The sequence below is a fragment of the Echiichthys vipera genome (genome assembly GCF_963691815.1).
Source record: "Echiichthys vipera genome assembly, chromosome: 9".
NCBI classification, from domain to species: domain Eukaryota; kingdom Metazoa; phylum Chordata; class Actinopteri; order Perciformes; family Trachinidae; genus Echiichthys; species Echiichthys vipera.
Window position 1 is genome coordinate 20335271 of NC_139834.1, and position 17583 is coordinate 20352853.

At 39.9% G+C, this 17583-nt stretch overlaps 1 protein-coding gene across 1 annotated transcript in view; it reads right to left on the reverse strand.

The window, feature by feature from the left end:
- Positions 1-5268: 5268 nt before the first annotated feature.
- cntn3a.2 (contactin 3a, tandem duplicate 2) overlaps positions 5269-17583 on the reverse strand; it is a gene marked incomplete at both ends in the record, with an annotated part of 32637 nt that continues 20322 nt past the window's right edge. The window contains 9 exons of the mRNA XM_083920579.1: positions 5269-5366; positions 8101-8269; positions 8428-8540; positions 8811-8997; positions 10460-10569; positions 13399-13633; positions 14299-14369; positions 14544-14693; positions 15583-15741. Coding sequence (XP_083776705.1) covers positions 5269-5366; positions 8101-8269; positions 8428-8540; positions 8811-8997; positions 10460-10569; positions 13399-13633; positions 14299-14369; positions 14544-14693; positions 15583-15741 — 1292 coding nt within the window. The remainder of the gene's footprint in view (positions 5367-8100; positions 8270-8427; positions 8541-8810; positions 8998-10459; positions 10570-13398; positions 13634-14298; positions 14370-14543; positions 14694-15582; positions 15742-17583) is intronic.

Here is a 17583-nt window from a genome sequence, read left to right on the forward strand (position 1 = left end):
TGTACATGCGTGCAGGCGGAAGCAGCCCCCTCTCCTCGGTTCGGTGTTTTCTCCTGAGCGGAGCGAGAGACAGCGCCCACTAACGGCGCGGAGTGGAAGAGCCGCGCAAGGACGGACCACATTTTCTACAATTTATTGATTGCGATATGTGACCACACGTCAAATGTTTGAATTTATGACTGCACTCATTCCTGACTATTCTAAATGCTATGTCACATTATCTGCATATGGTTTTCACAACCGACCAGATGGTATTTATTTGTTTATTTACATTATTTATTCTCTATGGTGAAGACAGATGTGAACAGTTTTTTTTGTGGTGTGTGCATATATACATACGTAGGAAATTATAAATAATGTGTTAAAATAAGATATGATATAAATGATATATATGATTATTATAATATAGTAGTGGAAATAGTAGGATTATTCCTTTTGGGGCATGTTGATGTAATATTGTGTTTTTGTTCCATTAACTTTCATTGTATTATTTTTATTTTTTTAATTTATTTACATTTTCGAAATAAACCATTCCTTCATTCATTCATGTTATGTGGATTATACCACTCAGATTGAGATCACGTAACGATTGGTCGTTATTCCACTGCATGACCTGGCTCTGTAATGTACCAGTTCAATGCAGTGATCCACTGCAGATACAGCCTTACCTCTCCGGCTCACTAATCCAACCTGAGCAGTGTTAAGTCACACGCTGGTACCACCAAGAGGGGGCAGTATTGCCATTTACAATTTGCAGTAGCTATACAGCATCTGCACTGTGTTGGTGGTCTATGGGGAGAGGTCATACACACCAATAATGTCTTAGCCAATATCTCTGTAAGAGCTATCCAAACCATAGGTCTATATTAATATCTCCATTTTGCAGTTTTCAGCAATAGAGAAGATGCTGTGGGTATTCTAATCAAACCCTCCCTTCATTGTCTTGTGTATAGGTTACATTAGCCCAGTGTAGTGATTCAATGGTCAATAGCATGTGAAGAGCCATTGCCAAAGTATTGACACACCAGCTCATTATAAATGATCTGCGGTGTGTAGGGAGAAACCTCTTTTCTTCACTTCCTCTTCCTATTGATCTCTTCACGGGGTCCTCTCCCTCTTATTATCTTAAAAGCATCTCTGCAACACTGGCTCAATCAATATTTCACAGTAGCTTTCCATGTCATTGCCTTGTTTTAGTGGAAGGCATCTGAACTTCAGCAGATATATTCTCTAATAATCCAAAGAAATGAATCAGTATTCAAAAGCTACTGCACAAAGCCAACCACTAAGTTTTAGATTGTGTATTCTTTTAGATTTAAAACTGTGGTGACAGTACTTATTATATAATGAAACAATTAGTGTACTATACAGCAAAAACCTCTGCAAATGTCTTCTTTATCCACTGAATAGGACATTATTGCTGCCATTTACTCTCACTTAAATGCATTTTCATAATATTATGCATTTTATAGCTTTGATGGTGCCCCGAGGCACCACTCCAATTCTTCCTGCAGTAAAAGACACTAAAACTGCTGATGCCGGAAATGACACCGTGCCACACATAATTCAAAGAAATCCAAGAGAAAATCCTCAGTGAATTGTTTTTATTAACTCCCTCGTTTAGAAAACACAAATGCACCAAACAATATCGTACATGCACAGCTTCAGCATATCAAGATCAGCTGATGACTTTTCAATGTGAAAATGTTACTGCCACGATCTCACAGAGATCACCTGGACATAAAAAATACTGAGGAGTCACAACAGAAAGGCCAAGCGTTGTTACCCAGAGCTCTAATAGTTTCATCAATCTTGATCTAATTACCAATTTTTGGGCAACTCGTTTATTTATGATCAATTCTGCCTTTTCTGATCTTGAAAGTAGCAAGACAATTGTAAAGTTGTATTGGTATAATAAGACGAAAAGTACTAGTAGATAATACAAGAAGTATTATCTACTGTGCACTGGCTGACTACCTTGTAACAGGTAGTGTTTGTGTCATTGCAAAAAAGGCTGTGTGTGATAGCAGCTGCTATGAAATGTTTCTCTCTGCTCATGTGTTTTTCAGATTCTGGGTTTGACAGACAATTACAATTGGAAGTAGGACACCACAGTTTGGTCTCCCAGTGGGGCGGCGTTGCTTCAAATCACAGAAAAATACATACTGTATACTGTATGCATTTTACGTATACGTCATGAAGGCAAGAGAGATCTCATCTCACTAATTGTTATTTTAAAACGCAACACTTGACCTTTATGCAGCATTTTTTGGGGGAAGAAACAAAATAAATGAAACAATCAGGAACCATATCAAACATTAAAAAAAGAGAAAATCAGAACATCTCCACAGTACTGATACGTTACAAAAACAAAGAGTTTGGCAATGCTTCTATGTACCCAAGACACAAGTTCATAAACTGCGTAATGCTGTCTTTTTTTTAGTTCATATAATCAATAAATCAGCCAGAAAGATGCATTTCCTGTGTAAACATTTGTTAGCTCGACAATAACATTCTGTGATGAAAGAATGTACACAGATTAACCACACGTAAAGCCACAAAAACAACAAAACAGGATTCAAAGACTGCTTTCAGAAAGTTACTAACACTGATCATGGGAAGAAAGCCTTTTGTCTTCACATTTAATACAAACTTGTACCTGACCTAGCCTTGGATTCTGGATGTTTTTCCCCCGCTTGTTTTTTTTTTTGCACTGGCATCCATGGTAATTTAAAAAGAAAAAACAGACATTTCAACTCCTCCCTGGGTGAAACTCGTTTATTCCCCCTCCTATATTGACCTTGTATTACTCTATTTGAATGTCCGCAATTCTTCAGTTGCCCAAAGCCCTGAACCATGGTTAACAAGAAATGAGTTTAAACCATTTTTCCCCACCAAATAGCAGTATGTTCTTCTTGAAATTCGTTGTCCATGACACCGTAGGTAAGGAAATACCCCCCTCCCCCCCCCCCCCCCACACACACACCCTTATGTCATCTTGATAGGATTGTCCTGATTTAGTCCTCCCTAAATCTTGATACATTAGTCTTGTGTGGGTGTCATTAGTACCATTACTCCTATGCCCTTTCCCACAGAAGCCCCTCGGGCCTTCTCTAATTCATTAAGATGTTTTAATGTCTGCTAAATCATGGCACACATCAGGCTTTCCATTCGTCAAGTCAGACTGTTAAATAGACCCTTGTGTTGTGTGCTGACAGATTATGGATCTATCTGCTCCTGCCACATTAGGGCTTTAGAAAGGTAGGGTGAAACAGGTCTGAATACCTGAGCAGTGGGGGTCCGCTGAAATACATAAAGGAACAATGACAACACATACCACATTAAAAAAAAGCCAATACAGCTGACAAGAAAGGACAGATTCACACAGTATTAAAAACACAGCTGACCACACATTTTGCCAAATAATGTCTAAGCTGGTGGCTAGATTTCAATTATCGGCTGGCACATTTGGCAGCACTTTTAAAACCCCTCGTCTCGACTGCAATGGCTGATTATGCACGTTGACTGGCACGACTACTGTGTGTTGCCCAGATGGGTGTAGACTACTAGGGCTCCAACTAATGATTATTTATGAATCAATAAATCTATAGAATGTCAGAAAATGAAAGAAAAATACACATCACACTTTCTCAGAGCACAAGGTGTTGTTTTCAAATGAATGACCAACAGTTCAAAACCAAGAGATACCATGGCCACTGAGAATTCTGGATCCTGATTGGCTGGCCTTTATGACTGGTAACTGGACAGCGTAACCAGACACCTCTGACAAAAGGTGTTTGTTTGCTATCATAAATGAATACACTAGTATTAAATGGATTTGACAAAGTCATCCTAACTCATGGTAAATGTTAACATTTTGAGATTATCTTTCTAACCACATCTCTGTTTTCATCAGCAAATGGAGTTTATTCAGTTGTGTTGGACATTAGTTCAATTGGTGTAACCAAATGCCAGTTATGCGACAACTGAACAAGCCCTGTTTGCAACTAGTAAGTACATCTTGAGCTGAGATTATTTTGTGAAGTTTACTTGGTTAGATGTTTTGGGAAAGCAAACATAATTATAGCTGTTCTGAATGGTGAAAAGCCAGCCGATATGGTGATTATTTATGTTAATACTATAAAAATTTGAAAATGCTGAATGACTGAATGATATCTTTATTTTACTGATAGCAGTTAGTTGGCATGTGGCCATGGTAAAAAGCAAGATAATACCTTCCAAGTTGGATTCTGTGGAGGCAAATGGATTGCAATCGAATGTACACAATATTTGGTATGTTTGGCATTTTTTCCTTGATAAATTACTTAAATGACGTGTTGTTGATTATTTTCTTGTTGAATGACTGATTGTTTCAGCGTTAGTGTTGAAAGAAATACACTGGCAGTCGTATACCTCTCCCACTTCTGCTGAGTACAGGCAGATGTAATCTTCGAAAATAGAGAGAAAGTCCAATCCATCAATCAGCGGGCCATCACAATAACTGGTTTGAGGCATTACAACCCGTAGGAGCCCTCGTGGTATCACAATCTGCTCTCCACAATCAAATAATAAAACATAAATGGATAACATCGGCACTGTGAGCTGTTTTTATGAGTGTCATCTGCGACAATTTTTAAATGGAGCACGTAAAGATGAAGGTTGCTGCAGTATGTTCCGAAATACTGAGGATCGGTGACTAGTGTCTATACTGTAAGTGACGCCGTAACAAGAATCTCCAAAGGCACGGGCACGGGTGAATGAACATGTTCCTACTCGCCAATTCAGACGTGGAGAGGAAAACTGAAAAAATTGAAAAATACAAAATACAACTTCTGATCACGGCCCCTCCGCACGGTACGCTGAGACCTTCAACTATAAGAAACTGTGAGGAATAAAATGTTGAGGAAAAGCATGTAGTGATCTGAGCGATAACAACAAGAAGAAGAAACTACTTTGGCACATGGATGGAAGTAAGGCATCAGTATCAATCTAGAGTCGAAGAAAGAGTTGAAATGGAGCATTGTTCCAACTGGCAAAAATATCAGACCTATGTAAAAAAAACCTAAACAAAGCTCAAGCATTTACCGTTAATTAAGTGCCTGACAGCACGCTCCACTCTTGTGCTGCCTCATACCCGCAATCTAACACTGTAAAATAGTATGTGGTCACCTCCAAAAATGAGAGAAAAAAACTCAGTAACTTTCACAAATTCAAGAAAAAAAAATATCAATAAGAAGGTCAAAAAACAGAGCAGAGTTTGTCATTTTGTCACGACGTTGACCTGAATGTTGATATTGCGATGGCGAGGAGCATGGAGACGGGGGAGATGTCCACACTCCAGGCTCTCGAGCCGCGGGCACTCATACCTGGAATGTGAAAAAAGAAAAAAACACGTGATAAACTGATATTAAACCTGCAGGAGGAAGCAGATGGTTGGCAGCAGCATCAAGACTTTGGGACATCCATTTTATCCCTTGTCTTAGAGGGGAACAACACCTGAATGACGAATTACAGTACAATATGTTATTTCCAAGGCCTTAAAAAATGAGAGTCTTAAACTTGTGATGTCATCAAGTATAAAGTCTGGAGCTGTCCCGTAGACAATGAATGGGAGACTGACTTTGATTATTTTCTATTTATACCCAAATGAGCTTTATTCTACTGTAGAGTTCTGAAGCAATACAAAACTCTCACTGTCATCTACAACATCTTTCCCAATTCATTGTCAATGGCTACTTGATGACATCACAAATGTGAGTTTTAACACTCTAGTTTTTGGATTTGGAGAGAGTTGTTCATGTTTGCTAATTGACTGTGTTATACCATAGGAAAATCATGTGTGAATTTTGAAAATGGGCTTTTTTCCCCTTTAATTAGCTCTCTGCTATGTTACCTGTGGTGTCAGCTGAACACAGATTTGCCAAAAACAATCTAACTGAATAGATATTAGATATTTAAATTTCCAAATCATAAAACATGCATACTGATGTTTAACAAGGGTACTTATGTGGCAAAAACGTATTTATGTCCTGGCTTACGACGACATTTCTAAGTAAAAAAAATGTACTAAGGGAGTTGGGTGTAAAGGGACCAGGAGCCTGATACAGTTTTACTCTCATCACTAATTTCTCATGTATGATTTAAGTTAGTCAATTAGCTCTTGTACTATTTCCCTGTAATGACATCCATATAAAACCCTTTCTCAGAAAAAAAAGATGTATTATTTATGCAAAAGAGGCCTCCTAAACCACTCCTGATGTTTCAAAGCTACTAGTTTCTATGAACACAGCATTCCATTTTGCCTACTAATGTGTTTTGCCCACATCTTTTTTCTTTACAGTATCCAAAAAATCTCTAGAAAAAAAGTAGCCTACTTTTCAAAGGAAGTTTCAAAGAAAGGCCAGCTTGAAATTGTATCTCTCTTAACTGCTGTTTTCAGGGATTCAACACAGAATATCAACAATGCAAATTAGCATTTAGAGCAACATACTTTTATACTTTTTTTGTAAGCTGCTGAAAATTAAATTTCCCTGCGGAAGTCATCCCAAAGGGATCAATAAAGAGAAGTCTAGGTGTAAGTCTAGGAAGAGGAGCCCCCCCTGGAGTCCCACAGGACAGTAATCGCATCTAGTAAAAGTGGAAGTCATCCTCTGCGACAGAGATGGATTGTGCTGCATATTTCGGCAAAATATAAACCTGGAAGAGCCTGGCGAGGATGGCTGGGGACACAAGTAATGGTGAGTCAACGGAGGACAAAATGTCCCTGTCAGGTTTAAAAAGTGCGAAGTGAATGCATCTACAAGAGTGGGTAAACAATTTTAAAAAAAGAACTTCTGAAAAACTGAGGTCCCGTTGAATCTATGTGTCAAACGTGTCTGCTGTGTTTTTCTGTAACACTGTGGCATCAGCATATTTCAGTGCAAGCAGCTTAAGACTAAAAATAACACTTTTTCTTCTTCCATCTGAGAGGGAATGGAAAAATGCAGCCAGTGGCAAACTGAACTCGTATTATTCTGTGAACTTTCAAGTTTTGACCACACTAGTGCAATGCCCGTTCAAACGTGCCTGTAGGGAACAGACTGATCGATTGCTTTTCTTGTGGTATTACTGCTTGCAGCTTTCTCGAGAAGCTCTCACCCAAACAACTTCACACTCGACCCTGTGCTTCCTCGGGTCCTGAGCAAATCTGCCATGACATTGTTGCGTCCCATAGCGATGCTACAGTATACGGGTAATTTGCTATGTTTTTGGGACCAGGCTATTTCCATGCTATTTCTGATGCTTAAAATGTTTGAGTTTGCTACAATGTAACATCCCTGGTATCTCTTTCTTCATTTGTTCTTGACTGTACTGTAGTGATGGAGAGCGACCTGTACCCAGCTTGCCATTTGGCGATGTAACAGTTAATAGGGAACCTCCTCTGAAAACAGCGTGAGAGGGGTCCCCTTTTTATTAAGCACTACTAATCAGTGTTTTCATAAAGCACTACTAATCAGTGTTGGGCAGTAACTATTTATTAGTTATGTATTACAGTAATAATATTGCTTTCACCAGTAAGGAATAGTGTAACTAACATTTAAAAAATACAACTAGTTACAACCTTACTTTTGTTGTAACCCCCTACTGATTTGAAATCCAACGATCCAATCGAACGAGTCCCCAGATTCATTTAGTTTGAGCCAGGTGTGCTTTGCAGAAAAAAGCTGCTAGTCTGAAGCCATTGCAGCGCTTACCGGCGATTTACCTTGACTTTCACACAGAGGCGCACATGTTAAGTCAGAATTTTGATGAGAAAGGATGCAATTACCAATTTTGTGTGTTGTAATGGAAAAGTAATAGAGCGAGTTGTGTAACCAATTAATATTGGCAGGGGAGTAATACGTAAAGACATTTTTTTCTTTGTCATGAGAGTAATGAGTATAAATACATTTTTTTTGAGTATCGAAACCCAACACTGATACCCTGTAAATCCAAAGTGCTTGCCCTTGACACTGTGCTTCCTCAGCAAAACGCCCGCCAAGCGTGAAGATGAACACTGTCTATAAAATCGAAGGACAGTTTTTGTTGGATAACCACCTCAACTGTGAACAACAAGCTTACTTAGTTGGTGGATTTGTATGGGGTCCGAGGCAGGGCCCAGCCCTCCTTCACTTAGCGTCTGAATGTGGATGATGTAGTCGTCATCGTCCTCGGGGAGGGTCAGCTCTGCTGTTGAATTGGCTGTTGTGAGTGTGTTTACCTCTTTGTGCCTCTGCCTCCTGTATGACAGCTGAAACAAGGTGGGTGACGCATTGTAAACATGTTTTTTTTAAAGCCTGACAGCTTAGACTGAGCCAACACGCAGGTAAATTCCACACTTTAACTCAATCTGAGACATAATAGGAATAAACACGTTACTGTGGAGGATATTGAGAAAGTAAAACTCACTTGGTATCCTGTAACTTCTGACTCTGATTCCATTGCCACCACAGGTTCCCAGTATAGAGACAGCTGAGAGCCAATTAGGGTCCATTCGACATTCAGTGGTGGCTGGGCCGGTGCTAAATTATAGAAAAATAATTTATTTCTATATGTCAACACAGAAAGATATTACTGTCACAGTATTCTACAGGAATTATCACATTTCATTCAATAATACTTCAAAAAATGACATTAGAAGAAGCATATTCATATATATATATATATATATATATATATATATATATATATATATATATATATATATATATATATCAGCTGACTTGAATTATAAACAGTCAGGATACAAAATCAAAAACACAGGCAGCAGCAGGGCGTCTTACACAACTTACGTGGCTTTTTCGTGGTGACATTGATTGCAGGTAGAAAGGGGCCGGTGCCTGCTGTGTTGAAGGCGCTGACTGTTAGGAAAAACTGCGTGTTCCCTGCCAAGCCGCTCACTGTGACCGAGGTTTGGTTCCAGGGCACCCTAACCTTACCCATGGTCTCTGGTTTCGTGTCATCTTCCCAGTACGCCACCTGTTTGAGACGGAGAGCGTGTCATGTGGGATTTAACTGCGATATATCCCTTTGGATTGGAACATACATGTGAACATCAGTAGCACACAATTTTGATACACACATATAAATCTAACCAGTATTTGTAGTTGTATTTGATGTCTTTAGAGAAATGTAGTGTTGTCGCCTCTGGGTGTTTCCTCTTAAGATCCCACATTTCTTTTACCATTCCATTAGGATATTTGATTTGACATTACAAAGTCTTCGTTAATGTCTAATGTTATTACTTGTCAAATGTTTCACTAAGTTCAGAATACTACAGAGATAGTAGGGAATGGTTTATCTTTTTCCTTATGGATTAATCTACTGATTTCTTTTGAGTAATTCATAAATTATTTAATAATTAAATAAAAAAACAAATAAAAAAAATCACATCATAATTTCCCAAAGCTCAAAGTGACCCCATCAACATTATTATTTTGTCCAACCAGCACTTGAAAACACAAAGGTATTAAATTTACAATAATATAAAACAGAAGTAGGACCAGCTTTGCATTTTTGCTTGATCACTACAACGATTCATCAATTATCAAAATTAACAATCAGGATTTCTTTGTCGCCTGACTAATGGATTTATTATGTAATCATTTCAGTGCTACAATACATCAATCTGTGTAGCGTAATGCAGCATGTAATATTTATTTTTCCACTAATGAAAAGCTAGCTAATTATGATATGCATTTACATTTTTTTTATTATTTATTATAGTTGCAATCATTATAATATATAATATTGCAACTAGTAAGATACCAATCATAATAAATGGTTTCTTTTAACCATTAAACTGAAAATATATTATATCATCCATCCCCTCAGCCATCTGTCTTTCTGTTATCATTATTGAATGTGACGTTGACAACACTGGAGTCACTCAGATATGAAAATGGCACAAGAGCTCACTTTCCCAGATGGAAATATTGAAACAATTTTGATTTTACTGAGGAAAAGAATAACAACAACATCTTATAATATAACATTTAATCACCCCGATGATTCAGAAGTGTACAGACGAGGTCATCCGGCTGTCCCAGTTTTTAAAGATAAAATAGAATGATGCTGTTTTTGGTTTAAAATAGTTATAGTAGAATAGCTTCATATTCCTATTTTATCTAGTGACATGAGGTATGGTATTGCAGCATAGTTCTGCACCATGATACCACATAACTGAAGGCAACTTGAAAAGGCATGCGGACAGGAATTTTTCTTTATTCACTTGCAAAAGCTCTGGCATGTTTTCCTGTCAAGTCGGTACAAAGAACTGTATAATTTTGGCTACAACAGTCGCCCAACTGAAACAGCCATTTCCATGGCGACGCAGAGTTTGGAAGTGATGGCTTTGAGGTACAACAGGGGTGATAACAAGCATTGGAATTGTGTTGTGTGTGCGTGTGATTCTATTTCCATTTAAAAGGGTAAAATGTACCTCATAGCCCAGAACCCTTTCAGGGGTGAAGGAGAGAGCCTGCCAATTCACCTCAATCTCAGAGGCTGAGACACTTCTGGCCCAAACTCCTGTTGGCATCCCGCTTGGCTCTGAAAACAGACGACAGGAAACTGAGCACTGCTGCCTCCTTCCAACAGCACAAAGACAAGCACAACAAATCTCTTCAGTTTCTACATTTATGACTGTGCGGCATTCTTGTTGATCTCTGCTTGTATGAATCATCACACACAGGTGCTGTTGGTAAATAGACCAACACTACACTACAGACTGACCGCCTCTCAACATGCTGAGTGGTAGCATAGATCTAAATGCCAACAGGTTTTCACTTCAGAATAGCCATTCAAAAGATTGGTGATATTTGGAGGCAATCTGCCTGTACTGTCAAATTTTCTATTTTTCAACATTTTCTATGCCCTTTTTTTTTACAATGAGAACGATTTCTACAATATATTTTTTCATTTTTCTCTTCTCTCAAGCTCTCTCAGCCCAGTAGATGGAATAAAAACATTTCCATGATCTTTGTCTTTTTCAAATACAGAGAAAGCTTTGTAGCTTTGCGAAAACACCACTCACACACACACACACACCTCCCGAAAGTATACCCTTGCAGCCCAGCCTGTCAAGATAGTCTCTGCTCCACACAGAGAGCCCGTTTAAAAGCGTTTTGAGGACTGCCTCTCGCTCATCCTACCGAACAATTACATTTCCATTTTATTAAATACATCGACCCCCACCAGTGTTTTCTCACACTGTATATGTGTTTTGAACATTTAACTGTATCTACATTTCTGTGTGTGACTGTCAGTACAAGCTACCCCTCACTCTGCACTGGGCGCGGAAATAAAGACAATGAATCAGTTAAACAGTTATGATTTCTTCCCATGGAGCCCACATGACAACTATTTTGGTTAAGTAAATTCAGGAGCTGCTGAGAGACAAAACGGTTCTCCCAACTCGACACATACAGATGCTTCAGTATTGTCTGGGAAGACGCAGTCAGGCTGGCCAACACTGTACCTATAACTTGTAGTATGATAAGCTCACTCATCTTCAACCGCTTATCCAGGGTCGGATTGCTGGGGCAGCAGCTCTAGCAGGGGACCCCAAACTTCCCTTTCCCGGGCCACATTAACCAGCTCTAACTGGGGGATCCTGTGGTGTTCCCAGGGCAAATGTGTAGATTTAATCTCTCCACCTAGTCCTGGGTCTTCCCCAAGCACCCACCACAGCGACTTCCTGGTTGATCCAATAGGAAGTGCCAAAAACTGAAGTTCTCGGAGTGTCCAGTAGGAGTAGTTTGCATAATAGAGCAATTTATCATTGACCCTCCATGTTAAACAGGCCGTTTTCACAGCATAACTAAACCTATTTAGGACTTGTTTACAAAAAACATTCTCGTCTGTATGTTTAAGTCATATCATCATGACAACACTTAGGAGGGTGAATATTTTTGGCTAGTTTTTATTTTATTGGCATTTTTGGCCTCCCAGAGGCGAATATGATTGGATCAAGTTGAGAGTATCGGCCCGGCGGAGAGGCTACGTCCACTTTTTATACAGTCTATGGTCTTCCCCGAGGCCTCCTCCCAGCTGGACGTGCCTGGAACACCTCCCTAGGGAAGCGCCCAGGGAGCATCCTTAATAGATGCCTGAACCACCTCAACTGGCTCCTTTCAACGCAGAGGAGCAGCGGCTCTACTCAGAGTTCCTCACAGATGGCTGAACTTCTTACCCTAGCTCTAAGGGTGCTGCCAGCCCCATTTCAGCCACTTGTACCCGCCTCCTTGTTCTTTCATGACCACAGCTGAGATAGGAACGAAGATTGACCTGTAGCTTTCTAGCTTTGCCTTCTGGCTCAGCTCTCTTTTTTCCCAACAGTGCGGTAAAGCAACTGCAATACCGCCTCCACTGCTCCGATTCTCTGGCCAAACTAACGCTCCATCGTCCCCTCAATCGTGAACAAGACCCCAAGGTACTTGAAGTCCTTCACTTGGGGTAAGGACTCTTTCCATGCCTGGAGTAAGCAATTCACTGGTTTGCTGCTGAGAGCCATGGCCTTAGTTTTAGAGGTGCTTATCCTCATCTGAGCCATTTCACTGCTGCGAACCAATCCAGTGAGTGCTGAAGGTCACTGACCGATGATGCCATCAGGACCATATCATCTGCAAAAAGCAGAAATGGGATCCCCAGCCCACCGAACTGCAACCACTCCCCCAACGACTATGCGAATATCACAAACAGGATTGGTGACAAAGCGCAGCCCTGGCGTAGGCCAACCCCCACCAGGAACAATCCAACTTACTGCTGAGAATCCGGACACAGCTCTTGATTTGAGTGTACAGAGATTAGATGGCCAACAGAAGTGACCCCCTCACCCCGTACTCCTAGCACCTCCCACAATATCTCCCGGGGGACCTGGTCATATGCCTTCTCCAGATCTACAAAACACATTTAGACCAGATGGACATACTCCGAGGCCCCCTCCAGGATCCTTGTGAGAGTGAAGAGCTGGTCCGTTGTTCCATGTCCAGGACGGAAACCCCATTGTTTTTCTTCAACCTGAGGTTCGACTATAGGATGAACCCTCCTTTCCAGCACCTTGGAGTAGACTTTACCAGGGAGGATGAGTAGTGTGATACCCTTGTAATTGACACACACTCTCTGGTCCCCCTTTTCGAAGAGGGGAACCACCACCCCGGTCTGCCACTCTCGGCACTGTCCCAGACTCCCACGCAATCATGAAGAGATGTGTCAACGAAGACAGCCCCTCCCCACCCAAAGCTTTCAGCATCTCTGGACAAATCTCACCAATCCCTGGGGCTTTGCTGTTGAGTTGTTAAAGAAGCTCCAAAAATAAATAGTCTTAAATGAGGAAGGCTGTTAAATTTCGTTATACTGCGCTCACGTCCATTCTCTTACCTATCTCTGCAGAGTAGATCGTGACCACAGGGCTGAAGGGTCCCTGTCCTTTGCTGTTGTACGTGCCAACCTTGACATGAAATGGAGAGAAGGGAGCGATGCTATCGTTGCGGTACACGTAGCGCGATGCACCAGGGGCAGAGGTGGCCACGTGAGTCCAGCTGACTTCTCCAAAGGCGCGGAAAGCAATGATGTAACCAAAGCTCTCACCATTCTGTAGTTCTTCAGGGACAGGCTGAGAGTGAAACACAAAACTATAGTGATATTAAAACATATACAAGCCACTCACGTTCATTCTGCCGCTGGGCTGACGCAATCACCACCAACCCTCACAATGCCAAAAGAAGTGCGTGACCCACAAATTGCTTTTCTGACCCACCTGACGAAATGAAATGAGCAGTAAAATGCCATTAAAAAAAAAAATCTAAGCTCATTACAAAATGTCGGTGCAGCTTTTAAAATTAAAAGTTATCTCTGATTTGAATGAAATGAGGAAACCCAAATAATGAGAAAGCTATAGCCAACTAATGACATCTCTCATATCCACATTATTCTATTATTTCTCAACCAGTTTACTTCATTGCTATAATTGAGCATTGCAGATTTGGCCGAATAATAATTCACCACAGATTGAAGCCTCATAAATGACAATAAATGTCACATTAAGTGTTCTGCTTATGTATACCTTCCATTGTTGCTTCCATACACGCAGACTCTTTAAGTAAGAAATTATAACGACTGCAGCACCATACTTCAATTGACCCAAAATTTATGACACCCACAGGCCAAGCAGAGCAGTGGGTTTGATTTAGCAAGAAATATTAGGCACCTCTCAAGAATGAAAAAGATTAACTGCAGGTACTATGAATAATAGACTAGAACATAAGACTGATGACTTACCTCCCATGTGATGACCAATTCTGATCTGCTTCCACCTCCTCCACCCACGTCACCTGGCGCTGCATCAGGAACTACACAACATGGAGCCCTCGTTCACTCACAAAATCACATAAGAAACACCTCAGGCTTGAGATAGTTGTACAAAAAGAGATGCTAGTATAATCCTAAACCATTTGTCTTTTTAAAGATAGTCTCTGATAGCGTTGAGTGATCCATGGGGGAAGAGTTAATCACATTTACTGTACCTGCGTCCTCTGTCCTTGTCTTGACTGATACAGGGCTGGGTTCTCCGACTCCAACACTGTTTTTGGCCAAAACACGAAACTCATATTCCACCCAGGCATTGAGGTCCACTACAGTGGCTGTCAGTGTGTTCCCATTGACGATCACTGGGACTGGAAAAAAACCCCAAAACAAACAGAAAATGAACAATATATACTATACATAAGATAGAAATATCTGAACATGTGGAATAAAACATAAAAAAGAGAACCAAATCTGTACACAATGACAAAATAATACAATGAAAAAGACAAATCAAGTATGTATTTGTAATGAATGTGAGGTGAGCTTTGGTTTTCAGTCTAGATTGTCAGAATTAATTATCAAATTAAAATAAACTCTTAAACTGACATGCAAGTGTCCATGTCCTTAATACTAACGATGGATTAAATGCAGAGCACAAAGGTAAGCTACTGTACTGTTGGTGTAATGTACCCTTTTGTACATTTATTTCACATTGTGTGCATTCATTTATAAGAGGTAAAAATTTGTATGTGGATTTGTGCTAATTCTTTGGTATCTTTTTTAACATGTAGCGAAGGACAACAAATAAAAATATACAATAACAGTTTTCCATTGATCAGTGAGTACAAACTAATAAGGTGCTAAATTAATTGCATTACATTACATTCATTTGGCAGACACCTCTGTCTGAAGCAACCTGCAATAAGTTCATTCAACGTCCGTAGGAATAAGAGGTCATCCGCACAGACTTGACTTTACTTAGCAGATGAAAAGGTTTTTGATTTCGACTGAGGCAGGTGTAGAGGTCATTAAAGTGGTTTAAATGAGATCATGTAAAAGCAGTAACAATGACCTCTAGTTCTCTAGAGTAAGACCCGCAATCCCTTCCGTCTCCGGAGCCTTCGTTCTGTGGCTGACCCTACACTACGACCTCTCGGCTGAAGCAGGAAGAGAATTTCCCTGTGGAGATCCCTGAATTATCTGAATAACATCATGTGGTAGTATAAAGATGAAATTTCATCTTTAAGTGCTGCCTACCTGTGTTAACCCTCTGCCAGCCCACAGTGAAGGGAGTCCTGGTCTGGATGAAGTAATTGGTGATGGGGCTGCCGTTGTCTCTGCCGGGACTCCAGGCCAGCTGGGCTGTACTGTCTGTCACCTCCTCCACTGTCACAGAGTCTGGGGGACTTGGGGGGCCTGGCTCAATCACAGGAACAGACACTGTGAGGTACTCGCACATGCAGACGCACAGACGAGACTTCAGAACGTGGATGTAAACGTGTGTACTCACACGTACCACACTGAAAACTTGAACAGCAAGACATTTTGTAACAAAAACACCTCCACCTAAAATTGCTACAACAACAGATCAATATGCTTTTATATCTTGAAATTAGCAAGAGAAAAACATTTAGAAATAAAGGCTTCTTAAGTCCTTCCCTTTCATGGTCCTCCCAGTAATTGATTGATGAAACAGCAGACGCAAGTAGATGCAAGGAGTCGAATTAAAAGGTAAAAGATGAAAAAGTGCCTCATACCCCTGAAGAGCCAGAGTTTTATCATTTATTTTCATTATCCCACAGATTAAGCGGTGTGATGTTTTATTTTAGCCTCATCTACCGTTTCCTGTTCTAATGAAAATGTCGGCTCATCAGAAATAATAGACCACTAGAGAGCTGTGAGACACTAGCTCGGGTTCTCTTATCTGAAGCAAAATATTCTAATTATCAAAGCGTTAAATGATTATTTTAATACATCAGTGGTTCATGTACTGTACGTGCTGGATGTATGAACGCATGTGTTCTAAACAAGCAACTGCTGAACTACATTTTTTTTGTTTACAGAAGCTGCCCAAATACATTTGGCCTTCAAACCCTGGCTTTAGAGATATTGATCTGTGTAAAACTCATTAGCAGCACCTGATTAAAAAAAACCTTTAATACACTGGCTTCAGTAATACATATTAATGGAGCACACAATCAAGGATCAATTCCTTATCCTCTTAATTATATTTCATTGGCTGAGGCAAGAGGGTGCTGTCAGTGTCCTGAGGGTGTTCAAATAATCTGTTATTAATGTGGACAGACTGTCTGGGCTTTCATTGTGAACTTGGCACAGGGCAAGTTAATATCTGGCTGTATTATGAATAATCGCAGACAGGGTGATATTATTTTGATCTGAACTGAAATATTACCCAAATTTGTAATAAACGCTGTCACATATGTGAGAAGTGAATCTAAATATTAGTACGTCATAAAAGTGATGAAATAATAATAATGATAAAACCCAATGCGCCTCATGCGGGAAACGATTCATATTAATAAATGTACTCCTATTTTGTTTATATCTAGGTTTTGTTCATATTTGGTTAGTCCCCCATTGATCTCTGCAATTCACCAATGTTTTCTTATTTCTTTTTATCTTAACATTTTATCTGTTTGTCCAATGCAAGAAAACTATATATAAGATATATATATCATATAACGGAAGATATTATTATTATACATTATTATACATGATTAGATTTTCCTCCTGTAATGCCAGTACTGATACAATGTTGAATTGTATTTAACATTACAATGACTTCACTACTGTTCTTCCTACAGACTTTTTTGATGCCAGAGTATTTGCACACTGCACAGCACCTGCCCTTATATAGTGTTTAAATAGTATTACCTATGCTAATAAACAATTATGACCACATGGGATTCATCAGTCAGCACACCTTGGTGAGAGCAGATGTGGACGGTTTTTAATCTGTGTGTTATGTTGTGTCTTTTAAAAACATGTTTTATTGCAGTAAGGGAGATAAGTGATCCATGTTTATAAAGACATATTGTTTCAGGTCTGTTTCTCTTCTGTGTAATTTTTATTTTAATCCTTTCAAAATACACATTTTGACCCATGTCCTTTGTGGGGGACAGTGGGACGTGCTTCTTCTCATTTTACAACCATATTCCATAATTCAGGAGAAGAAGACTAAGTGAGGCAGAGAAGATTTTGTTGAAAATGATTGGGGAAGAGTCAGACATAGATCAT